General features: G+C 41.0%; 2 protein-coding genes across 4 annotated transcripts; both read right to left on the bottom strand.

Moving 5' to 3' along the window:
* Positions 1-251: 251 nt before the first annotated feature.
* Positions 252-12,721, bottom strand: kctd1 (potassium channel tetramerization domain containing 1). Of its 2 annotated transcripts, none has more exons than XM_020635468.3 (5): positions 12,338-12,721; positions 6,555-6,733; positions 5,522-5,666; positions 3,604-3,909; positions 252-1,466 (listed from the first exon to the last, which is right to left on the bottom strand). In XM_020635468.3, the coding sequence occupies exons 1-5, from the start codon at positions 12,344-12,346 to the stop codon at positions 1,305-1,307; spliced, it is 801 nt and encodes a 266-aa protein (XP_020491124.1). In that variant the 5' UTR covers positions 12,347-12,721; the 3' UTR covers positions 252-1,304. The 2 variants fall into 2 exon arrangements, with proteins under 2 accessions (XP_020491124.1, XP_020491116.1); XM_020635460.3 differs by lacking the exon at positions 12,338-12,721 and adding an exon at positions 7,572-8,277.
* Positions 12,722-21,154: 8,433 nt separating this feature from the next.
* On the bottom strand, positions 21,155-25,452 carry aqp4 (aquaporin 4). 2 transcript variants are annotated; one of them, XM_065954092.1, is made up of 5 exons: positions 25,164-25,306; positions 24,336-24,753; positions 24,088-24,252; positions 23,242-23,322; positions 21,155-22,412 (listed from the first exon to the last, which is right to left on the bottom strand). In XM_065954092.1, the coding sequence occupies exons 1-5, from the start codon at positions 25,223-25,225 to the stop codon at positions 22,167-22,169; spliced, it is 972 nt and encodes a 323-aa protein (XP_065810164.1). In that variant the 5' UTR covers positions 25,226-25,306; the 3' UTR covers positions 21,155-22,166. The 2 variants fall into 2 exon arrangements, with proteins under 2 accessions (XP_065810164.1, XP_020491133.3); XM_020635477.3 differs by lacking the exon at positions 25,164-25,306 and adding an exon at positions 25,313-25,452 and having other exon boundaries at positions 21,159-22,412.
* Between the last annotated feature and the right edge of the window lie 366 nt (positions 25,453-25,818).

Genomic DNA, 25,818 nt, shown 5'->3' on the forward strand with positions numbered 1-25,818 from the left:
AGAATGCTCCATGTAGTCAATGATGCACCAGCACAAATCCTCCAAGGTATAATAATGCCTTGGTAAAGTAGTTTTACCTCTGGTACAGAACCACTACATAATGTTAAAGAATTTACTTCTTGAATAAATTAAGGATGTTTAAAGATGTTAAGAGCTTGGATAGATCCAGTGAATTCAAATTTTAAGTATTCACACGCTTGAATGTCAGAAAAATCCCAATATCAATGTGAAAACAGGAAGCGGACACCATGACAGCTTTAGTTGAGATTTATTTCACTTTTTTTTGCTACATTCCTCTTTTCTCAAATCTAGGGAGCGTAGGTGGGTCAGTCATCTTAGAAATACTTTATATCCAACTTTATATCAACATGTGCTACAAGTAAAAGTGATCTCGAAGTGGGCAGTACAATAAGCTTTTATCTGTTCAGTCATGTCTGAGACAACAAGTGTGCTTTAAAAAGATTTAATGTAGAAAACACACATATACAATGAAAAAAAGTACAAGTCATGACTCAGAGGAATATTATGATCCAATTAAATCATTGTGGGATTTGTAGTTCAAACTCCCTAATGAGACAAATGGAATGAATTTATGACTTACTAAATTATTGTATTACTGTGTATAGAATGGACTATGGTGTTTAATTCTGATAGTATTTTCAGCTATATTTTAAGGTTTAATTTAATAAAATAACTTCCATCAATGTAAAAAAAAACACTTCATTGGTATTACAATATTCAACATCATGTTCATTGTGAAAAAAAGGATGCTTTGAAAACATATTCATGACAACTGAGACATTCTGTACTGTAAGCAACACATTAGTGACTTTTTTTTTTTACAGCGAGGGGTAAAAACAGACTTTTCCAATTTGCCAGTGAGACACAAAATCCATTCACTGATGACGAGCTTTGCAATATACTACATCAGCAATGAAAGGCTTTTTAATTTATATGGGTGTAATAGAAGTCATATTTAACCTAATGTAGGTTCTAAGTTTTAAAACAAACTTTGTTTGGGGATCCAGCATATATAAATCCTTTTTAAATTGGCTTATGGGGGCTAGACAATCACAAATGTCCTCGCAATCTCAAACTTATCAAATGTCCTGTATCTTCTTATGGCAAAAAAATCTCCTGTTGCACCTCATTATTTAATTCTCTAGATGGTTCTCAAGTTCAAAAAAGCAAAAACATTAACAAGGAAACGAAAAAAAAAAACAGAGTCCACAGAGCTCTGTAGCATCGAAGCATTTAGGCTGCCACAGAAAAAAGTCTAGCACCTCCTGCTGCCTGGGAGGTTTCTAATCCAGCTGCTCCTGCTTTATCCTGTTTGAATTGGGTCCTCGCTGATTTGACCTCCTCAGTTCCCTCCTCAGGACGTACTCGCTGAATTGGGATGAGTCCACGCCTCCACCACAGGAGCCAGCGATTTCGAAGCCGCGTTGCTGGAGACGCTCTAAAACCTGAGAGAGGAGGAACAGGAGAAAAATTGTAAGATGTCAGAAGAAAGTCAGGATACAATTACAGAGGTAAAAGCACCATTAGTATCGTATATTTCTTTAGCAGACTTTGTGTAGGAGATGCCTGACAAATCCGAGTTTTACTAGTTCCTTGAAACTATAATTTGAAGAAACTAACGTAACCTCTGACCTTTGTGGTACTTCTGCAAAACTCGAAAGCACAGAAGTATCCCAACTTTTCTAGTTATACGCAGCCAAGTTATTCTAACATTGGAAACAGCTTTGGGAGTGAGCTGCAGCAACATACGGCCTGTGACGGGAATTTGGATGAGTCTTCCACAAAACCAAGAGCCTCTCGTTTTGCCTCGTTTTCATTGTTTCAGGGTTGTATACGTGTGTTTGTCAGCGTGTGTGTGTGTGTAGCTGTTCCTCATCACGCAGCCTCGCAGACATATACAGACGTGTCCGGGGGGCCTGTAGGATCACATTCCATCGAAGAGGCCCCGGGGAGCAGTGAAGCTTTCTCTCTGCCACTTGGCTCAGTGTGGACTGCTCAGCAAACCCACCCTCCTCCCCTCCTCTCCTCTCCCCTCGCTTTCTCCCCCAGCCCTCAGGCCCAAGCCTCCGCCAAAACTACAAAGGTCCCCCTACTGCTGGCAGCTCTCTCTGCCCCCCCTTCCTTCTCTGAAAACCCCCGCCCTGCCTCCATTAGCCGCAGATACAGCATCCACCGCCGGCGTGCTTTAATAACCAAACAGGATTATGGGCCCAGCCTGGGGACAACCTGCCAGGGAGCATGCTCACTCTCTTGCTTGCTCTCCACGACTCACATACTTCATAGGCGGGTTTGTTTGTGTGTTTTTTTAGGAGGGAGATGGAGATTTGACTTCCTCCAATGGAGACACGGTCCAAATCATTGTGAATCTTTTCAAAAATGCCTCTCTTCCATCTTTTATTGACGCGTATCTGAGGATTCTACCATCAATGAATCAGTGGTATATCAATATATAATCACAGGCATACCCTATTGCCAAATACATACTGATAAAAAATACATTTTAAACTTATTTTCTGTATGGAGAGGCTATCTTTTTAATATCTTATCATAGTCTAACAAATATGGTCAATCCTCAAAGCTGTTTTGCTAAATCAGGATAATATTACATCCTTTAAAGTCATGTCAATGTGACGCCAAGATCAAGAGTATAATGAAACTTATTTGTACATCAATTTGGAAAGTCGAAAATACTAAGTCACAGATTTTCATGTGAAAAAACAGAAATCTCCAAACTTCTCTAACAGGTTGATTCAGACGATAATAAAGGATGTCTTTGATCAACAAAAATAACGCCATGTGGCATCACTTTTCTTACTTGGCTTAATGGGAGCATGGAACTCACATGAATTGCTGCTACTTACGTGATGTTTTATAAATGTTTTACACTTTTTCTTTTTTTTTATTCTTCACTTTAAAGTGAACACTGATACAGCGACCCCTAAGGACACTTAAACAGGTAATGTTTACTTAAGTTTTGTTTTAATTGCCTCCTAAAAGTGAGCACGTTCCCCTGCTGTCAGTGAGTTTTTCATATTTTGCTCATACAGGACTTTTTTTATCAAGATCCTGAGACTCAGCCATCTTCCACTTAAAGAGTTAAGATCCACCATGAATCCATTGACTATGGCTTTTCTGGAGCTTGGACCTGAAGCCCACACTCTGCTTTAATGTACAGTTTTTTTTTCAGTGCTCCAAGATGCATGATTTTTTAAAAACTGTCCGTCCTCCAGCTTTGCAGCATTTTCTTGAAATCATTATTCAGGTCAGGTCACAGAAAAGTAAAGATAGTGGTAGACTTGTGTAATGATGGCTCTCTAAATTGATGCTTTGATGAACTCATCAAAGGGCTCATTTTTCTGCGAGGCTGTTCTCGTGATTCGTTTGGATTAAAAAAGTGATTTTGACATCTGACATCAGTAAAATATCTACAGTATTAGAGCAGATAAAAAGGCTGAATGAACACATGGTCACCTTGGTTAACTTGTTGTGTGTTCAATAGAAAGGAAATGAATAGAAAAGATTGAGTGTTCGAAGGTTTTGAGGGCTAAAATGACAAAATGAAGATACAGCTGTTCTCAATACCTGAACAGAGTTGAGGTGGCAGTATCCGTTCAGAGGGAAGCGGATAACGTGCGTGGAGTCGTGGTTCCAGCCGGCATTGACAGAGTTGCACATGACGTCGCCGATTTCCGGAAACACGTCTTCAATCAGGGCCTTGTCTCCGCTGAGTGTGATCCTCTCGCCCAGGTCAGGAGCCACGCGTACTACCAAACACTCGCAGGGGCGGGACACCCGGCTCAGCTCCTGGTCCTGACGCCAGCGCTCCAGCTCGGCCAGCATTGGCTGCAGCTGGAAGTACCGTGCCTCCTCGTACAACAGACTGTAATCCTACAGGAGGAGGATCACATTTATTTACTTTTTTAAACATGGCAAATTTGGTCGAACATTTTAAAGATGTTGATGTTATGGTGGTTATGTTAATGTGAGTTCAACTTGATCAGCTTTTCAAGCCTCAGTTCTCATCATCAAAGCAAGTGCTTCATAATAAGGCCTACAGGTTTAAGATACTGATGATGTGATGTCAAACATCTCTAATGCCCCCTAATAAGTAAAGCCAATGTCAAAATAATACTTCAAGGGTAGCTAAAATGAGCCCAGTTACCCTTTAACATTTGACCATATCAATGCGGTAATATCTATTTATAATATTTATATTTTGTACAGGTATAGCATACAAACTGTATTGTTTTAAAGAAGCATGCAGTATAATTTCAATATATAGGGGAGAACATCATGTGACTCCTGCTGGTTCTAAAATTCAGCACTGTAATAATCTGAAAACATCCAAAATACTTTGGAATATGTGATACAAAATATATAAAATATGTAAGATAAACACTCTTGTTTGTATGGATTATGTTTTTATTAACAGCTACTCACATGCAAATGAAATCAACTTGGCTAAAAAATCTCTCCTGTTCCTTTTTTAAACATAAAAAATCCAACAGAAAACATTTACCATTAATATTTACCGTATGAATATAAGTCTTGTATTTTTTAGGTAGGCTGGGCTGAGTTGTAAAAAGTTAGCAGCTTAATGAAGCAGAAAACACATTTCTCCAATACTAGAGCGCAAAATATCTATAAACAGAATCAGTTACAAGTTGTGATTTCCTTCTTATGCCGATCCTGAATAGAAACACAACAACAAAGAAGTCTGAAAACCACTGTTCTGCATGAACAAGCAATAAACCACAGCGAAGACACTATTCAGCAATAATTAGAAAAAAAATCTGAGTGGAGGAGATGTAGTGCGACATGTAACACAGGGCTGTGTGGGGTAGAGGAGCAGATCCTTTACCCGCAGGACTGCAGGGCCTGAAACGCAACACATCCCAGTTTTTCTCCTTTTTGCTCCTCTAAGAAAAAAAAAATAAAAATCAACTAAATGTGAATGTGGCCTCAGCTTGAACTTGAGCCTTTCTTTTGTCTTTGCCTTTTTTAGCTGACATACTTTCCACTGATTGAGTCACAGTGTGGACAGTCCATCAGATAATGTAGGATTTGTTTTCTCCTGGGGCTAGTTAAGTAATTACTGACTTAATGACACATAAAGTAAAAAAAGGGGGAATTCTAACGTGTCACATACAGTGAGACTCACCCTGGATGGACACTTGGCATGGGAATAGAGAGCTCTGAAGAAATGTGGCGCCACAAGATTTATTTATTTGTCCTGATGCAAAATGATTGCTCTCCTGACATATCTCCAAAGCATCTGCAGCAGCTAGAAGCTGGAGGGGATCAAGCTTAACCTCGTGATGAGTACATGCATAATGATTGAGCTTTGTTTGCTCTCATATTTAGTCTCCAGCATGGGAACCGTTTATTTTTTGGAGGTCCAGTGACCAAAGGCATACCCCGGCTTTAGCATTCATTGTGTGTGCTGAGTTGCTGACTGGCTGATAGGACTTTACAGTTTCTGGGATGGACATGCACTCACTTTGAAGTCGTCTGGAATGAGGAGCTTGGACGTCCTGAGGAAGTTGAGGATGTAGCGGAACATGTGTCCATCCCTGTCAATGAAATAGTGCTGCTTCAGGCTGTCCAGGACTATGGGCTCTGTGCCATCAAAGAGACGACCGATTCTACCCGCAGAGAGGGGAGAGGGAGGCGGAGAGGGAGGCAGGGAGGGAGGGAGGGAGGGTGACAACATGACAACATTAGCAATCTTATATATTTGTATTTGTGCATGCTAAAGTTTGTCTTGAGCTATTGAGTTTCTGTTTCTGGCACCTTGTCAAGTGAGGTGGAAAAAATGAGAGAGAGAGAGAGAGAGAGGGAGAAATTATACAGTGAAGCAAGAGCATGTGCAGAGGGATGTGACTCACTCACAGGCTCTGAAAGGTTTTTTTACACCTTCGCACAGATATGCACACATTGAAAGAAAGAAAGAAAGAAAGAAAGAATTGAAAAGCAGAGGTGGTCTGAGAAGGTCAGGGCCAGCTGGTAGTTGGTTGCCTGAGGCAGGGTGCCAGTCACCCTCGGGCCTCAGGCTCAGGGCGACAGTTCAGCCTTCCGGCATCCAGATGGCCCCATGCCCTTTGGCCCTTTACTGCTGCTGTGACATCTGTCAGAATAACCAAGTTGCCTTTGTCTGTGCTCTGCATTCTGCACTCGAAGCTCCTGCAAATTGTTTACCACTCAAAAATAACTCTGGGCTTTTTTGATGAACCAAAAGCATCTGATAGTGCATCCTTTAAAAAAAGAGTAAACTTTTAAAACCAAACTCACTTTCTCCGCCAAATACATCCACAAGATATTTTTGTGATTTGAAGAGATGTGACATTTGTTTAACATTCTGTTGCTGATAAACACATCTGACTTGTACAGAAACCAAATCTTCTACAAATCCTCCCTTTCTTTTATGCGCAAAATACAAAAAAAAAAAAACATTTTTATTGAAAAAAAAAACAAAAAACAACTATATCTGCAGCTAAAACGTAAACTACAAACGAATGTTAGAGTTGACTCACCGGGATTCTGGGAATTTTGTTAATGTGGCCAGACTGCTGGTGTACATGTGTCCGCCCACATCAATGTGCACAGGAGCATTGGACTTGGTGAGCTGTGCAGGTGTGGGGATGCCCTGGTTACTTAAGGGAGACACTGGCGACCGTGTGATCATGGGCCTGGACATACTGGAGCGATGATCCTGTAAGGCAAAATAGAGGGAGAAATAATTACAACCCAGGAAGGTAAGTTAGGAAGATATCTTGATTTCTGTTTTTCTTCTTCAGATCAAGATGTGAATACAGCTTTGCAACCACAAGGGAGTTAAAAAATGAGATTTAGAAAATTCACTTCTGTGTAAAAATAAATAAATAAATAAAAAGATGAAAAAAGAAGAAAGAAACAACAATTTTCACATTTCTGTAACCTAACACACTCTTCAGTCAGGAGTGAAAAGAAAGATTTTTCTTCTCTGCAAGTTGGAGCAGCCTGACCTTGACCTGAATGTTGCCACAATCCACAAGCATCCACTCCTGTGGGCCATAATCTCCAAAACCAAATTAATTTGAAGCATCAATCTCACAGTCTTGGAAAATGAGCAATAATGACTCTTGATTTGAATACTGTAATAGGATTTGGAGAAATTGTCTCCTGTTAACCTACAAACACCATTAGCAGACAATTTGTGAGAGCTCTCAGAAGAAAATGACTTGAACCCTCCAAAAAGTTTCACACCCAGAGAAAAGATGGGAGAAAAAGGAAGTGTGTGTTTGTGTGTGTGCAACATCACAATCACTGACAATACCTGCAGATCGAACCATCATACGTGCATCCAAAGTGTGGATTAACCAAATTAAATAGAGGATTGTGCGTGCGTAATGCTAACAAAAACGTGACATCTCCGGACATATACCCACTGAACATTCGACAAAACCTAAGTGTCTGTCACTGCGCTCATCCAGCAGGAGTGACAGCTCGACCCCACACTAACTGTCGGTTCTCTCTCCTTTCTCAGATAAAATCGGACTTTACGCGTTTACCTGCGCCGGCATCACTGTGTTTGGAGAGGATGTCAGCGAGTGGTCATTCTGCTTGAGAGACGCAGCGGGCATCGGCTCTCCTCGGACTGAGAACATGAGTGAAGAGGGCTCCCTGCACTCCGCCGCTCGGATCGGGAGCCGCTTGAGCGACGCGTGCACCGACTCATCCACGGAACTGATTGGACGCGGTCGCTTCCTCGCTTTCTGATGCGTTAAGTCCATGATGTCCGTTTCGTCCATTACGGCGCAGACTTGAAGGTGTGCAGATAGGACGCGGTCGGTCTCTCTTCTTTATTTTGACACCAACACACACCTGCCAAATGTGGAGAGGCGTGAAAAGCGAGCACCGGGGGAAGAGCGGCGCCGTGGCTGTCACACGGAGCAGCGTCTTTGCAATGGCTGGGAGAAGTCAAAGCCCCCGACAACATTAGCATTGTAGCGCCCGAGGGTCTTCTGGGCTGTCGCTGTTTCAGTGGCAGGTATGAGTGTCGCATTTTCAGAATAATACTAATCCTGCCTGGCATAAAAAATGATCATCTCGTTGTCGACTCGGGGTCCAGGCGCACATCTGGACCTGTCACATCTGGCCTTTGCCCTTTAGGAGCAATGTTTGCACACGAAGTCACACTGCTCCAGATGCTCATTGTTCAGCAGCAGATTTGATCACACGCTCCTTCTAAATAACAGAACCCACAAAGTTCAGTGAAAGGACCCAAACGGTGACCAACCCACTCATCCACCTGGGCATAAATGGCCCCTTAATATCCTCCACCCACCCACACACACACGCACACGCACGCACACACACACACACACACACACACACACACACACACACACACACACACACACACACACACACACACACACACACTTCACTCTTTAGCACCTGCTCATCAAAATGGCTGCAATCATTAACAGCATTTGCCCTCATGCATTACTTAAACTTCTCATATCACATTATACACTGATAATAATAACTGATATAAAGTGTGATATATGTGCAAAAACATCAAAGGGGAATGGGACCATGCATGAGTCACCTCACAAAAGAGGACATAAAACATCTTGTTGATTAGTTTTTCTCGATATTGCTCTCGGCAGATATCAGAGTAACTATGTGATTGCTGCAGAGTGTAGAAACAACCACCAATGACCACATGAGTTTTTCAAAAGCCACCACACTGATGACACCACAGAGTAGAAAACCGCACCACAACATGTCCAATTGCTGTTCAAACTCCTACAACAGCACTCTCCTGGGCTGTTTTTTTTTTCTTTGCACAGAAAATGCAGGGAATCCACAAATTTTAATAACATTCCGATTAAAATTAATTAGTTCAACCACTGGCCTTAAAACATCCACACTCCTGCTTCTCATTGGCAGTGTGAGTTTCACACCTAGATACCCAATTAGCAATTAAGCTTGCCTTTGAGTGCAGGCCTCCAATGCGGTGTGTGATCCTGGTCTGATTTGCATGCCGCTTGTGCACGCGCTGATAAGCGCAGGCAGCAGCCATACATAGTTTTAAAATTCAACTCCAGAATCCCTCGCAGAAGGCAAAGGGGCCTGCGGGGCACGAGAGAGAGAGAAATCACATGGCTGCTCTTCAAAAGGGGACCTGTGTAAGGCAGCCGGCAAAGTGCGTGGGATCACACTCAGAATGCAGGTAATTTGTTCCCTGACTAATTTGTGGAGATGGTGCTGTGTGTGTGCGTGTCTGTGTGTGTGCCTGTGGAGAGTAAGTTCTGAAAACAGCTTGGTGGAATTGGATTTCCTCAAAGCCTTGTCATCGCAAAGGTGGATTGAGTGTAAAATCTGTGAGGCATTATGGAAAATTGCAGGGGAGAGAGAAGAGAGGGTGAAAGAGAACTAGTGGCTGGCTGGGTTGGTGGGTGGGTGGTGGATGGGGGTAAAACAGCTCCTAGCCTTTATCACAAAATCACTCCGAGTTGTTGGAAGTTAAGATACATGTATGCGCGCCTTTTAAAGTTATTTCTTGTACTCTTTATCTTGAGGACAAGGTCAAAGCTCACAACATTCTCATAATTCATCAACAATCAGCTGCAGATATTCACATCACATCTTCCACAACAGTGTTTTTCTACCTGTTGCACTTTGAATCTGGCACAAAGCTAAAAACAAACAAAAAAAAAGAAATAAAAAAAGTCTCCTGTGTATAGTTGTTTGTAGAGCCATGTTCCCAAAGTTTCCAGCCTTTTGTGAAACAAGCTGAAATGTATAAGTGATTCAGGAATTTGCTTGTTTTACCATTTTGTATAATTGTGTTGCACCACAGTATGCACATACAAATCTGAAACAGGCACGATGCATCAAACTACTTGGGTTGCTCTTGTTATTTTCCATTCCTGGTATTAAGTATTTCAAGGCACTTTGTGCAAAACTATCTTCTTTATCTCAACGAACACACACTGTAGCTCTGTTTACATGATTAGTAATCTAATACTCCAAAAAATGCTCCTAAAGCTCCGGGAACAAGTACCTGTCTGCTTCGTAATAATCAAAGGTCCCGCTGGGCTCAACATCAACAACAAACTATGGCGTTCATTTTTTCCATCCCACAATGCAGCTCTGCATGCACTGTTTCGAAATATCGCAGAAGACACGATTAGCATTTCAGATCAGAGCATTAACATTCAGTTGGAGGCTGGCAGACTGGTATTTACATAATCTGGATGGGTTGTCTCTGCTTCCTTGCCCACGGCCATTTGATACAAATGTCCACAGAGTTAAGGTTAACTTCAGTCACTGTGAGACTGTTGTGTGAGTTACTGGACATCCAGGGTTAATATTGAGGGCTGGGGGTCTGCACAGGTGTATCTACAGTTGTTTGTGAATATTAAGTATTTGGGTGAAACTTAAGAAATGTCATCAATATTTTCTTGTTTTAATCTCTCACAACAAGTTGACATGCAGTCTGAGTCAGGTTATAACGTCTTTTTTGAAGTTCAGATATTTATATATATTGAGTGCAACATTACCTTTGGTTTGCATTAATTGTACTTCATACATTGAGCTGAATGTATTTCTTCAGATTCCACAGTATCGACCCTTTTCTAAGTTAGCAAGTTTGAAAAATATTCAGAGTAAAAGCTTATTTCCTTAAAGCAAGAATAGGTTTACAGGAACAAAATTTCCAGAGGAAATAAAACCTGGCTTTTTTTCTTCTTAAGTAATAGAAAATGTTTATTATTTTTTTGGGGGGGAGGGGGGGCATGGTTATCAAATCTGTGTCCAAGAATAAACAGCACTATAACGCTGAAACTATCCAAAAAAAGAGTTCAAAAACAATCTGAGCTGATGCAAAGTTTGAGATTTTACATCCAAGTGTTGCTGGCAGAACATAACACATAGAACTGCTTGAGTTTTTTTCTACAGAGTAGAGTCATTCATTGTGGATCTAATGTAGCATTATGACATCATAAAGAAGGAAATGTGATCAGTGTTGTGGACACAGGCCAAACTGTCCCAGGTTACAGGAGTGTCAGAGCCACTGAACTATTACAACAGTAATCTACTGCATGAAGCTACCGCTGGGCAAATAAAGCTCCACTTACTTTGAACTTATGGTGATGTTTAACGAGTTTAACATGAACTCACTTTCTTGCATTTTAAACATGTGTCTTTTAGCAGACCAGAGTGATAAGAAGTGCAGTTAGACTGGGGAACAGATGTTCAGATGCTGTGCTGAAGCTGTAGTAGTACGCTTTTGTTAATACAGCGCCATCAAGTGACCAGTCCAGACAACCCAACATCTCAATCTCGCAATGTCATTCTGGTTATTCTCAAACCCTCTCAAACTGGTGAAACATGATGTTGGCTGAACAAAGAGGGCTTTGACATCTTATTGTTACTCTTAATAAATCATTGAAAGTCTCGTCCTCCCCGCTGTGCAGTGAAGAATCTTTAAGTAATCTAATGCTCCATTTCATGCTCAGGGTGGATTCAAGTAGAAACTTTATGAGGATTAATGCGTGTTTATTTAAGCAGTACATGTCCCAATGGACAAATAAGGGCTACATTATGACTTACAAAACTATATTTGCCGATTCGCTTCCGGACCTTGGAGTGGTTTACGCACGGCGTTGCCGGAAAGCCAACGGAGAGTAGAGAGGACGAAATAAGCTCCCATTTTCGTCTTCGTTTTGCATAAATGTGAATCTCTTAACACGGCTAAGGCTTGTATTAAAGGATGATTCACAGATTCTGCACTGACGTGAGTAAAAGGTACATCCTGTCTTTCGGAATACGAAAAACGCCTGCGGCAAAATTACTCCACAATGGCGTCTTTCATTAGAAGATCTAGGGCAGCCAGCAGGGAAAATGACTGCTTCACGACAAAACTCGTATAAAAAAAAAACCTACATAGTGAGGAGAAACGTGGGTTGGAGTAAGTTAAGAGCAAGTTTACACAGCAACAGAGACCCGGGGACGGCGATGTGGTCGCAGCTGAAACGCGCCCAGGAGCGAATTCACACGGTGGACAAGTAAAGCGTTTGCTCGACAAGATCGCAGACAAATCCGCTTCTTGTTTCGATCAGACGCACCAAAAAGCTTCGTGTAATCATACCCACGCGCAAACATTAGTACAGTAACTACAGAACAAAAACCAGGAAGTGGTTAAACATTTTTAAAGAACTGTACCGCTTGAATCGCTTGGCACATGCGTAAAAGCTGCTGCGCCTCAATGTCCCAGTCCATCCAGCCACGGAAATAAAAGCAAACGAAATAAATCTCCGCTTACCTGATACATGGAGCGGCATAAAGTATCTTTTTAGGCACCTTTTCCCTCCGATTTGGCGCCCGATCCGCTTCTCTTCCTACACCAGTGAGAAATGCAATAGCTTGGCTAAGGTAGACAGAACAAAATACAGAGAATACTTGCTCCAGGGCTCCGAAACCCCTCAAGGCAAAGATCAGGATACAATTAGCTCATGTCTCTGCCCCAGTCTAAACCAATCTGCGGAATAAAACTCCGAGCAAGGGAACAGATCACAGCAGCAGCACTGCCGGAGTCTTTGCAGAGTTTATGTTTTTATAAAATCAAATAAAGAAATCTCTTTCTTTTTTTTTTTTCTGCATTTACAACACCCTCACTGCTCCTGCCTCCAACTTGCCTCTTGCCTCTCTCTCGCAGAGGAGCTGATTTTAATCGTTATGATTAGTTTTGATGTAACGTTCCCCCGGGCGATTGCTACAAATGGATGGAGTGTTTCTTTGCCAGGGAGGAAAAGCAGCAGATGATGATAATTATATAGATTGTTGGAGGAGTCCTTTGATTTTTTTTTTTTTGATTTTTTTTTTTACTCCTAACCTCTGAAACATCTAACCTAACTACTCTTCTTGCGACTTTAACACGCTGCATGTGCACATTGCAACTTGTTGATTAGCCTGGAATCAACTTATTCAATTAATGCAGTGCGCTTAATGAAATTCTCACTCTGTAGTTTCTCCCCTTTGCTAATCTTCTCAGCATCTTTCTTCCCTTTGGACAGCATCCAAATGACGTAGTTGTATAAATAAGCACTTGCAGCTTGCCTTGCCCCAATCAAGTCTGAATCAATGCCCGAGGCTGATGCGCGAGCTCATTTCAAATGTTCAACCATGCATGATTTCAGGAAGATTGAGGCACTTCTGAGGCTTTTAGATTCACTTTGGGGATGCAGTCTGCAAAGGGAAAACACGTTCAAAGTGTTTCCTTTTTGTAAAATTCCTTCATGTGAACATACAATTATTCTGTCTGAGTCAATAGTGCTGTTTTGTGCACATCTGGACTTAGAATTGACAGTTTTTCTCTACACTCTCAGTAGTTGTCCTCACGCCATAGCATCCACACTATGGAATAAATCAGAAATGTCTGCTCTTGCCCCTCCTACTGTTGAAAGCGCGGAACAGCAGCTATGGAAGCAAACCAACTTGGCTATGATATTGTAACAGTATACAAGTTTAAAGCAGGAGAACACTAGAAGAGTACAGAGAACTCATCCATTTTAAGCAAATATTTACAAACAGTCGATTTTATTTTAAAGTTCATCCAGGGAGAAAACTGAATCCAAGTTTGTTTTAAACTTCAAGCAACAGTGGAATAAGAGTGTCATGTCAGGGGACCAGTGACTGATGGATAAAGTATACAAACAAAATCATTTTCCAGTTCTCTTCATCAAAAGAGTCAGATCCGATCCAGGAACCATTAAACTTTCCACTTTTTGACCAGCATGTCCCACAGGAAAACAAACACAGGATTAAAGTGTTACAATTAAGTTATTTGCCCCAGAGCTTACTGGCTGGCACAGGATACCCCAAACCCTCAGCTCTCATCATACACACACACACGCACGCACACTTGCACATTTTTATGCCATTAGTCTGAGAAACTAGTGAATAAAGAACAACAGGCTCCATTTTCCTCAAAAATGGAGCCTGTTCATGAAGATCATCTCACTGTATTATTCAAAAAATGCATTAGATTATGGTTGTAAATATGTGTTGTGTTGAAAAGCTGTATTTCTCTTGGATCTAGACCCTGAATGCCATGGCAGCTACAACAGGCAAGCTTGAGTTGGTTGCACCAGATTTCGTTGGACAAATTATCCAGATTGGTTGCAGATGTGAGTTTGACTCAAACACAAACCTCTTGGCCTGAATGACATCATGTGGTTATAAATGCATACATGGGAGAAAGGAGGGAAGGATGTTGGAAAGCGAGATTTACTTGCTCGCAATTTTAAAAACAAAACGCCTTGACGCCTATGTACCTTTTCTGTTACAAATACAATTATTAAAAAAAAACCACTTCATTAAACAGAAACGTTCTTCTCCTTTCAAATACACACATAAAATTGCGAGACAATAGGCTAACTAACTACGGCTAACTTGGTCTGATATGAGCTGTAGCTTGTGTTGGGTTGGGTTGGGCTCATGTCAGGCAATTTTAGTTTATATCGTCTAATGTGAGCAAATGTTGTGTAATTTCTGCTAATATTAGCAAATGTGTGCTACATGTTTCTGTTTGCCAACTTTATAACTCTACTTTCGTCGCTTTTAGATAGCATTTAGCATTACCTGAACTTGGCACTTGTTGGACTAAAGGCTGTAAAGCTAAAGATGCTCTCTTACTTAAACACTGGAATGTGACACAGTTCAAACACTAAGTAAAAGACTAAAAATGATTTTTGGCATCTGAAAATGTACTTAAACATATCATAGCAAATATACTACCTTGCTGAATAACGTTTCTCATTCCTATTTAGGAGTTAACATTTAAGTAGCTAAACCATGCTAACAACCATTTCACCTATAGCCTACAGACGGACATTGGCCTCTATACAAAGCAGTTATAATGCAGTATAAAAGAGATGTTAGTTTAGCCTCACACCGTGTTTACAACTGCTGCTGTACTCACCACACCCTGTTATGGCCTGTGGTTATGTAAGGGAGTGGGATGCAGAAGGCAAAGTGCTGAAGCTGCTCCAGAGCCTGACTCAATCTGCCCTGCAGGGCTGCACAGTTTTAGGCCAGAACTGTTCATCAAATATTATCTTTGGCACAATGAAAATCAGCTCTAGAGAATGACTCCATAGCTACGATTTAGTCCAAGTTGTACCACCAGAAATTAATCAAAAAGACTAAACATTAACAATATTGTAGATGAAATATGATAGTAGACACATTGTGGTTTGTCCAAAACAACAACAACAAAAAAAGGTGGAAACAAAAGGGCCACAATTACAACTAAAAACAAGGAAAAGAAAGAGCAACATTTTTTACAGTTAACTGAGAGTGTAGGTGGCTTTTGTGTGGTTTACTGCAAAGGAAAATGTGTAGGAAGAAGAGTCATGAGGTGAAAATGGGTAAGTGGAGTTGTTATTATTATTTTTGGCTGAGACCATCAGAACAACAATCAAGCACAGGTAACTTAATAGGGGTGTTGAAAAAATCGCAACGCTGACGTGGACGATGTTGCATCGATGCAGTGACAGAACTTCATTGTACATTCTGACCAGGGTTGGAGATTAGCATCCTCTGTTTTTGTGTAGTGTCAAGAGGATCAAAAGCTGGCAGTGGCCTGTAGTCAAATGAGCAGCAGTAATGGTGCGTTCCATTTGATCTCTGAAGTCAGATGTCGGAGTTGAGTCACACCTGAGTTAACGACATTCCAGTAACAAGTTGGTTACAAGTCCGAAAAGCAACATGGATACTTCCAGGAGTACCTTTGTTATGTTTACTTTTAATTTATTGTTGATGCATGGAGCAGCCATGTTGGATTTCAAGCTTAGGGTTACTGAAGTTCCTCTGAGTTTCCAGGTCGGGGTTCTGACTTCAAGGGGCTATCGGATGACATCTCATAATTTCCAACTTCTGAGATCAAATAGAATGCACCATAAGCTGTACATTATAGTGTTCATGAGCAACTTAGTCTTGTTTTTGTGTAAATCAAGCCAATCACACTGATAGAATTGTGCAAGTTCTATCTGTGGACATGGTTTTTATATTGCGTTCGAGTGTAAACTGTCACATAGTGGGTTTTTAAAGCCTGATATTAGCTAATACAACAAAAGCACTCCTGGAAGCGTCCATGTTGCTTTTCCAACTTGTTTTGAAGTTGTAACTGGAATGCGGTCAACTTGGGTATGACGCCGTTTCCAGCTCTGACATTCGACTTCCCAGTTAAATGGAACGCATCATAAAATACTCCCCGTAGCGTTATCAAAAATCACTGCTAAGTGTAGCTCCGCAAAAGCTCAGTTAATTCAATGATAAACACATTCTTATTCTGATTCTAAGTTCTTCACAATAAAAGTTCTGGGCCTATATGTCATTGCTTTTATTGTGAAACATTTATATCAGGAAATGGGGTGTTTTCAGCTGTAGCAACTTATCAAAACTCAGACTTCTGAAATAAAAACGCAGCAGAGTAACAAAACTTCAAACCCCACATGAGGAATGGAGGGGGCAGTTTTCAAGCGTGAACATGAGATTATGCGTGATCCCAAAATGAAACTCAGACTTTCCAGCAGAAACCTTTATGATTGTGATGACTCTCCTCATAAAAGTTTGTATACTTTTAAAACAATGAATTGAGTATCTTGCCTCTCAGGTTTACTTGCAGCTAAATCATTCTTAGAAGACATAGCAGCAATAACTAAAATAACTTCAATAAACATTTTTCTGTTGATGAGCGAGACAAGGGGCATGCTGGTATTTTTTAAAATATTTGAAACATTACCCTTCATAAAATAGCCTCTTACTTGAATACTATAAGCCTTGATTGAAATATTATATGTCAGTACATAATGCTGCTGATAAAAAATAAAGTGGCTGGTAAAAAAAAAAGAGTGGCTAGTGAATTTTTGTATCCAGCAGCCACAGTTGGAGGTTGTAAAAAATGTTTCCTCTTTTTGTAGATCCTTGCTTGTGTTGTTCTTACTCTCTGATGTACATCAGCATCTGCTAAGTGAATTGTAGAATTGTAAAAAAAAAAAAACTATTTCCAACCCTTGTACTGACATTTCTTGTAGATTTTCTGGCTGCGGCTGGACCTATATTATTTCTTTATTTTGCTTTACAATATAAGGACGTAGATGTTGTTTACATTGACTTCTAATGCACTTTCTAAATAGTAAAAGGGGAGTTCATATTGATGTGACAGCTTGCAGTAATATGGAAAGTTGAGAAAATGCATCGTGATATTGAATGGAATGGAATCGTTTACAGGATAATCGTTGCCGAATTGTGTGACCAGTAAAGATGAACAACCCTGGGATTACTTGTGTTTTGTTCATGCACTACTCCAGAAACTTCCACAAGGCAATATTTGTAGTTTGCATGTACATGAATTTCTCACTGTTCTATCAGGGTTATCACAGGTTACAAAGTACAAAAGGCACACATGACTAAGTCTAGTCAGCAGGTTCACAGTTTCAGTCCCGGTCAGGTCAGTAAATGTCAACGTTTGTTAGTGACATGTCACTTTTCTGTAACTAAGGAAATACAAGGATGCCCCTTTTTTTTGTCTGCACTTTCAGCCCCCCAAAAATGCACGTTTCCCACCCACTGTGGACGGAGGAATCGGTGTCACAACTAAGAGGGGAAGAGAGACAAGAGGAGGGGGCTGCTTGGGTAATGCTGGGAGGCTCTAATAAAATGTAATCCTATTATATGGTTCCCACTAGAGGGCAACAATAATAAAGGTTTCCCTAATAACACAAGCAGACCAAACCCAAATGGAAAACAGCTCCTCCGGACAAGTCCCACACTTGTACATATATCCTCTCATTAACCCGATTGCTTTTGGGCCACATTACACCGACAGGCCTCGGAGATTCAGCCTGTGATGGCACGGCAAGAGTTAAGTCAAACAAATGTGTTTCATCAAACTGCAGTTTGGGCTGCTCTGCATAAAGGAATTGAAGGGGGGGGCGGGGGGGGGGGGGGGGGGGGGGAGGAGGAGGAGGAGTGAGGGAATGTGTGCAGTGGGAAGTTAGGAAGCAGAGCCCCGAGGAAACCAATCAGAACTTCTCCACCCCCCCCTTCCTGTGTCAAAGCCACCAGGGTCTCAGGTGTGTGTTACATGAGCTAATACCCCCCAAACTTGATTGTTTGTGTTAGAGTAATCAGAGTTTTGTAGATTAATAATTTGGAAATGATTGTCCTATCACTGGGGAACAAATCAAAGTACAGTAAAAGAACAAAGTAGAAATCAGAAGATAAGACTTTGTAGCTAAACAAACATTCATATTATCATCAAGTGGAATTCTTCCTCATTGGTAACATTAAATGAAATATTTTAATATAATTTAAAAAAAATCTGCTTCTTTACAATCAAACAGTTGTCAGAGGAGCATTGAAATGTACTTTCTTTGACTAATACAAATGAGAAATGGCGACGCCTCTGCAGGAAAAAGACGTAAACACAAACTCGCACATTTATATGATCTGATAATGTAATGAATGAGTTATTCTGCTCCCTCGCTCTCTCACATAAACGCAGTAAAATATTCATCATAAGTGACAAGGTGAGTGAGAATATCAATCATATTCTCAAGACAGCTTGAGTTATTAAGTGAGCCAATGTAACAGTATTACCAAACCCAGAATAACAAAGTTATTTATCTCTCTCTCTCTCTCTCTATCTGTGTGTGTGTATGTGGATCTGAGTGTGTGTGTTGACAGCATCAGACAGGGAGAGAGAGAGAGAGAGTGTCGCATGCCTTCCTGTTCCTGTACCACCCTCCAACCCCAGAGCCGCAGACTCAAGGCAGTTTCCAGAATCAAACAATTTCACGCAGCTACTGGAGGAGGAAATGAACTGAGCCCAGAGCAATAATAAAATTATACAAATGTTATTACAGACTCGCCTGCTACTGTCCTACTTTAATTCAAATTTGGGCACTGCAGGCGCTGCTGGTGGCGGAGACCTTCCTGAATAAATCAACATTAGCTTACGTCTAAATTATTAAGGAAGTGGGAGACTTTCTTGTTTATAGTATGAATTATTAAACAAGTGTTTAACGCTGTTTTTCTTCACGAATCCCCAAATATTATTTGCTAATGATCTTTAAGGTGTGTGTTTTATCTTTTTTTTCCCCTCTATGGTGTGTGCTGGGAATTGAGAATCTGAATATTCAAGTGGCAAGAAATCAGTCTGTTCTCAGTTAGATAAGCATGAGATGCACTTTGAGATATACTTGGCTGGCATGTGTATGATGTGCAAATGAGGCTCTGGTTATAACAATATTCTCATCATATAGCCATTGTTGGTATTTGCAATGAAAGGGAATGTAAATGAACAAGTTATGGGGGCAGCCGCCGTGAAGGCTATCCATGCATTATCAGTTTTCTGCTTAAACATCTCGCTGATGTTAACAGACAGACAGCGACGGTCTATTATTCGCTGTCACTTTTTATTTGCCTTTTACGAACTGAAGAGGCTACAGCGAGCTTCAGGAGTTTGTCAGGACACAAGGAGAACTGATTGAAATGAGCATCTGCTCTTTGGTGTTAATTCACAAGAAACTCGAACAATATCTTGCTCTGTCTGCACTCACAAGCCATGTCAATGGATCAATCAAAATGAATTTATATATCAACACCACATCCTAATAAGAGTTGTCTCATGGCAGTTTACATACTGTACGGAGACCTGACATCAACCCACAGTGAACCAGCACTTGGCAAAGGTGGAAAGGTAAAACTTCCTTTTAACAGACAGAAACCTCAAGCAGAAACAAACACATTGGTGAACAGCCATCCGCCATGATTAGAGTTTGAATACTTTGTTCATCATTTTACTTTCCCTCAGCAATATACAATTCAGAAAAAAAAACACATTTCCTGACCAACAGGGACTGCTCTCCTCACCTATCTCCCAATATTAAATCATCTGATGAACAAAAGATAAATCAAAACGGTGAGACCTTTCCTTATCAGCCATCCCAAGAGGAAATAGATAATGCATTAAAACATCAGATTCATGCTCTTGTTTATTTAGGCTGTAAAGATGATTAAGCGGAGCTGAGAGGGTTCTGGCCTCCAGCCATGAAAGCCTTTAGGGGATTTAGGCAGCATACCTTTAGGTAAAGAAGAGTGCTGCTGAGAACTCTCGCTCCATTTTTATCTCCATCAGGCCTTGAAAAACAGCATTTCGTTCAACATCAACAATAACATACTACTGTTTTCCTTTTAAGAGTTAATTATGCCACCTTCTATCCAGAAGAGTATTGCCGGTTCAATTCAAGCAGCTTCTGTAACGATAACTACTGCCTAACCCAAATTGTAAAAACTACAAGCTATACCAAGATTTAATTATAAAGCACTTTATTCATAACCCGACGTTCAGGACTCTCTTCTGTAACTGGGTCTGTGTTTCAGGTCTATTCTCTTGTGAAGTTCTGCATCAATGCCCTGGACCTTTTTCAAAATTAAATGTGCCTCAGTCTTATGAATAAAACTGAATTGTGTCTACCAATGTTTGCAGTCTAACCTGGATATCCAAGGCTCGTGGCTGCCCTCCCCTGGAGAAATACTAATGGAACAACACAACACAACCTGTGATTCACAATGTGGCCAGTAGGTGAGGCTGTTGGCACACATAAAACCTGCAGGGGAAAAAGCTGAAATAAGGGGAGGTAAGTCCTTGTAGGAGTAAAACTATTGTGATTTAGTATCTGAATTACAACGGCGCTCAAATGCAATATAGTCTCACCATGTAGACGAATCAAGTTGAAGCAGCGGCATCAGTGGGGCAGATCATTTCCTCCAAATTACACAAATAGATTGAACTGCACCTGTTCTATTAGGAAAGGAAATCAAATGTAGACAACACAGACATCCTCGATTGGGTATCACAAAGTGGAATCATTTCCTGTTCTCTGTAGTGATAGAACGGGAATACATGAAGCTATTCAAGGAGACTTAAACTCACCAGGAACACACAACGTGGACACACAGGGAGACATAATCAAAAGGTAGATGAGCCGATCCATCATTGCTCAGAACCTTTCCTCTCCCCACTGAACAGATCCTACCACCAGGAACGATTGGGTTCAGGGAAAAGTCTTATGGGTATGCTCGTTAGGTTTCCTTTGATGGTGAGAGACGTAGATTTGTGCAACCGCCTTAACATGTGAAACTCACTGTTCACAAGATGATGACATTTCTCATGAGAAATTAAAAAAAACAACTTTATTATTCGCCTTAATGTCTTGAAAATGCTGCAGCATTCAAGGAGTGTTGATTGAACAAGAACAAAAAAAATTATTTAAACAAAAACTCACATAGGCAGATCATCCAATTATATTAAAAATACTTGACTATAAAATACGACAAATCACATGAAGAAATTAGAAATGCTCTACATTTAGATCTATAAATAAAAAAACTTCTAAGAATCATAATTATATAAAATGATAAATAAAATCAGCATGTTTTAATAAAGAAGATAAACCTGGAGAAGTTGAGATAATCTGTTACAATGTTTCCATACAGTTGAGTTGGTTGTTTTTCCTGACTAATGCACTGAAAATGAAGAGCGATGTAACACAACTCTGATAATGAAGCTCCTCGGAGCTGTCTTACATTGCTCTGGATATGTAATGTGCTTAATGATCACAGGGAAAATCTCTGCTGTTATTACATATAGAATACGTAGACCAAATGTGACACTAATCCAAAAATAACAAGGCTGCATTTTCTTCTTCACTTCTCCAATTCAGCGTGATGACCCCACATAATTGCTCGACCCTCTTCTCATATTTCCTCAACACAATGTACTGCAGGCTGTCGTTCTGCAGGGTGCAGTGTGCGCAGCATGCCAACACTGCTACAAAATCGTTCAGAGAGGGCCTTGGGAGGAGTATTGAACAGGTTGTGGGATTGAGCCATAACAGCATATTAGCTTTATGACAATGAGAGTAATTCAGCCTTTTCTGTGGAGCCTCATGGACAGAAATCATATTCTGCTCCGAGGATTTAAAGTCTTTGGAGTCAGGGGGACAGGCTGCGAGATGGATACTCCAAAGTTTGATTGCCACTCTGCTCTACAGATTGGTCTCCATTTCCAGTGCACGTGATAGTCATACTGAAGAAAGCACTTCTCCCGTCGAGTCCTGGAAAGGATCTTTTTTCTCGCCTCTCTCCATATCAGAGCTAGAACCCGGCTTGATGGTGAGGTCGTCCGTCTCCACCTCCCTGTATTTCCCTGACCGATCCTTCTGAAAGACCTGCTTCAGCTTCTCTTTCATCTCAGGGTCTGGGCAGTACAGGTACTCGTACAGACCTGCAGCCAGGATGCCCCCCAGAACGGGTCCCAGCCAGTACACCTAGCATAAAGAGTGAGACAAAGAGCTTAATGAGTCAGCTGGTTAATCAGGGCTCATAGGAGATGTTTGATTACTGTCAACAACATGTTCTGATTTGTTTGGCTACAAATTGGTAAAAAAAAAAAAAAAAGAAGAGGATCCATTATCTCAAGCAGGTAGATCAGAGTCTGCAGCATCAAGCATTTTGCCCCAAGAGGAGACACTGACAATGTTGCCTCCCTCCCACATTATGGCACCATGCTGGCTGCAAACATCTCGGTTGGAATTAATTGCCTGGATACATGAATTCACAGCTAATGCTATTTTACACCTTTTTCTGGATATCTTTCTATGTAGGCGGAAAAGTGCTGAAAATTCTTGACTCCATGGCACTTTTGGGTGGAGTCAAGACATTTCTATGATCATACTTATGCAAGGTGATCAAAAAGCTTTTAAAACATATTGCTCAGGTTTTCTTTCTTGATAGAAGTTGAAGCCTGATCTTTGATCGTGTCCTCAAGTCACAGCTGTTTTTACTGTTCTTGCCGTGGTGTGGAAAATGTGACCTTACCAGGTTTCAACATGCCATACTAGCCTGTGGCCCTCTTCAGGACATTCAAAAAAAACCATCATTGGCTACTACTGCGGATTATATCAGAGCATTAAGACTTGCCAACGCATTGGATATCACCCAAATGGGCTGATTTATTAGACTAGAGAGCAAATACCTCATCATATAGTCATGGCAGATGTCCATTCACACTGACCCAGACACTATCAGGAGTAACAGGGTCATATTTTTGATGAACTCCTCAAAGAAAGATAATCCTCTGAGAAAAGTATCTCTTACCCAGTGGCCCTCAAAGTTGAGGGTGACCATTGCAGGCCCAAAGGATCGAGCAGGGTTCATGCTGGCTCCTGTATAAGGGATCTGGAAGACACATATTGAGGAGGACAGTATAAATGATAAAGAAATCTTTACATTATCATATAAACCTATAAAGACAGGCTTTAAATCATAATGTTGTCCTGCTTTGACCCGCAGTTTTATGCATCAAAACACATCAACTGCAAGTAATAATATATGCGTTAGCTAAACAGACACAGGGAGAAAATCAGTTTCTGAGCAGTGTGAGAGATAACATCTATTTCCCTGTGCATTCATTTGCTCTGCAGGGTTCTGGGAGCCCCCATGAGATTGGTTGCTATGCGATGGCAGTCTCCAATAAAGATGTGCACGTGGGTGTGAATCAACGAGAAGTCTACAACATTGCACATGCTTTAATGCACCTGCTCTTTCTCAAGAGGCGGCAGTTTGTGCTTTTAGAGCATGCTCATGAAGCTTGCACTTGTAATTAGTCTTTTACTATTTTGTGTTGGATTTAAGAATGTATTTGAAGACTTTTTAATTGGCTGTTTTGCTGGTTGGTTAGAAGTTCAGGAAGTTGTCAACAGATATATATAGCTGGCTTTGCAAAAGGCTGGTTTGATTTATTTAGATTCTACCTCAAGTTTTTAAATATGAGTTTCTGATAAAAGCTTAGTTTTTCATTAATAATATAGCTGGACATCCTGTTGTTGGAGAAATGAGAATTTGTGAACACAGGATAAAGGGACAGAGTTAGGTCCAAATTGCTGATTAAAGTATTTTCTCTTTTGATCTTTGTTCCTTATCACGAAACTGGAAAAAACTTACCGCAAATAAGTGACCAATAGCTACAGCTACGCCAATAGAAAGGCTAGCAGAGCCTCCCAGGTCTGTGCGTTTGGGATCACATGTGGCAAAGACTGTGAAGACCAGTTCAAATGTAATGAGGAGCTCTACAAGAAGGCCATGACCTAATGAGAGGTCAGAGTTTACCTAGGAAACAGAAGAAGAACATTAAACTTACTAAACTGCAAGAAAACTTGTAAAGGCAAAATGAAAATGGGTCAGATTCTTACCGTGGTCACACCGAGGGAGCCTCTGAAAGCTGCAGGAGTGACCAGGTACAGGATCCCAGCGCCTGTGATAGCTCCCAGGCACTGAGCCACCACGTAGAACAACCCCTTCGCTAGGCTCAGCTTCCTGGTTACCACCATTGCCGCGGTCACCGCAGGGTTAATGTGTCCACCGCTGATGTGCCCAAAACACTGCACCATTGTGGCGATGGTCAAGCCGAAGCACAGGGAGATGAGGACTAAATCGGCTGGTGGAGGCTTCTCCTCCCCTGCAGCCCAGTTGATGGTGGATCCCAGACCAAGGAGGACAAAAATGAGAGTGGCCAGGTATTCTCCAGACACGGCCCTCCAGAAGTCCTTGGTCCAGACACCTTTGAAAGCCACCATTATGCTCTGACAGTTACACCAGGACAGGAACCTCCTGGCAATGAGCATAATGAACAAAATGATTAGTCTACTTATGTATTCCTGGTATGTGCATGTGGCTGGAAATGTAGTGAACCCTATCAGTATGGTTGCCTCTGGGCAAAACAAAAATCCGCACAGAGCGTTCTTTAAACATTGTGTACAAGGTCATATTATCACACTTACAGACAAAGCAAACACGGTTGTCACTCATTGAACTTTGTCATGAAGCACAAATCTTTTGAATTACCATGCTAAATCTAAGGTGATTATTAATAAAACATTTGTTGGTTATTAAACTGCACATTTAGAAAGCTGAAAAAGGGAATAACATTTGGTTGAGTGAACCTCCAAGAACTAAAAAGTCGCATTAAAGTTGCACTAAAGTCTGCATTTCTTTTCCCGGTTTAAAAGGCTAAAACTCACCAAAAGCAGTTACACGTTCTTCCTGTCTCTGTCCCCGCTCTGTTTGAAGTTTTTTCATTCATAAGTCCTGATGGGTTATTAAACCAGCAGGGATCTCTCCCCCTTCATCACATGCAAAAGTTGAAATGTCTGTGACCTGCAGTACTTACAGCAAAGCAGCAGGCAGTGTGAGCGCAGGAGCAGAGCAGAGAGCAGGTCTGTCAGACGAACGTGATCCACACATTGTGCCTCGGGATTGCATCCAGCAGCTTTATTAAGTTACTAACCAGGCATCACCTCACGGGAATTAAACAGCCTGCTCAGGGGGGAGGAGTCAGGAGATCTGCTGGCTGTGCAAACACAGGCACTGTTGCTCAAAGTGCAACGGCACAGTGACAGAGTCAGCCTCAGCATCTTAGTCGTGTTACAGATATGATAACATGCTGCTGGAGCAAGCTAAATTCCATTTTATTATAAACTTTTATTTTAAACTTATTTTACTCTCACTCTACGCCCAAAATCTCAAAACAGATTTTTGGAGATTTGATCACCAAGTGAAGGATAAGGAATATAAATCAGATTTTATTGTTATTTTGACGTAAGAGGTAAATCATTTATTACAGTTTTTCCTCATTGATAACATACTAGAACTCTTACATTAAAGAAATATCTCATG

This window comes from Labrus bergylta, chromosome 4 (genome assembly GCF_963930695.1).
Source record: "Labrus bergylta chromosome 4, fLabBer1.1, whole genome shotgun sequence".
Taxonomy (NCBI): domain Eukaryota; kingdom Metazoa; phylum Chordata; class Actinopteri; order Labriformes; family Labridae; genus Labrus; species Labrus bergylta.

Coding starts and splice junctions, on each gene's coding strand:
- aqp4 (XM_020635477.3), bottom strand. CDS start 25,404: ATGCAATCCCGAGGCACAATGTGTGGATCACGTTCGTCTGACAGACCT. Junction 24,754..25,312: donor ACACTGCCTGCTGCTTTGCT/GTAAGTACTGCA, acceptor GCTCATTGCCAG/GAGGTTCCTGTCCTGGTGTA. Junction 22,413..23,241: donor TCAACTTTGAGGGCCACTGG/GTAAGAGATACT, acceptor TCTTTATGCTAG/GTGTACTGGCTGGGACCCGT.
- kctd1 (XM_020635460.3), bottom strand. CDS start 7,811: ATGGACGAAACGGACATCATGGACTTAACGCATCAGAAAGCGAGGAAG. Junction 5,667..6,554: donor ACAAAATTCCCAGAATCCCG/GTGAGTCAACTC, acceptor CTCTGCGGGTAG/AATCGGTCGTCTCTTTGATG. Junction 3,910..5,521: donor TCATTCCAGACGACTTCAAA/GTGAGTGCATGT, acceptor CTCCTCCTGTAG/GATTACAGTCTGTTGTACGA.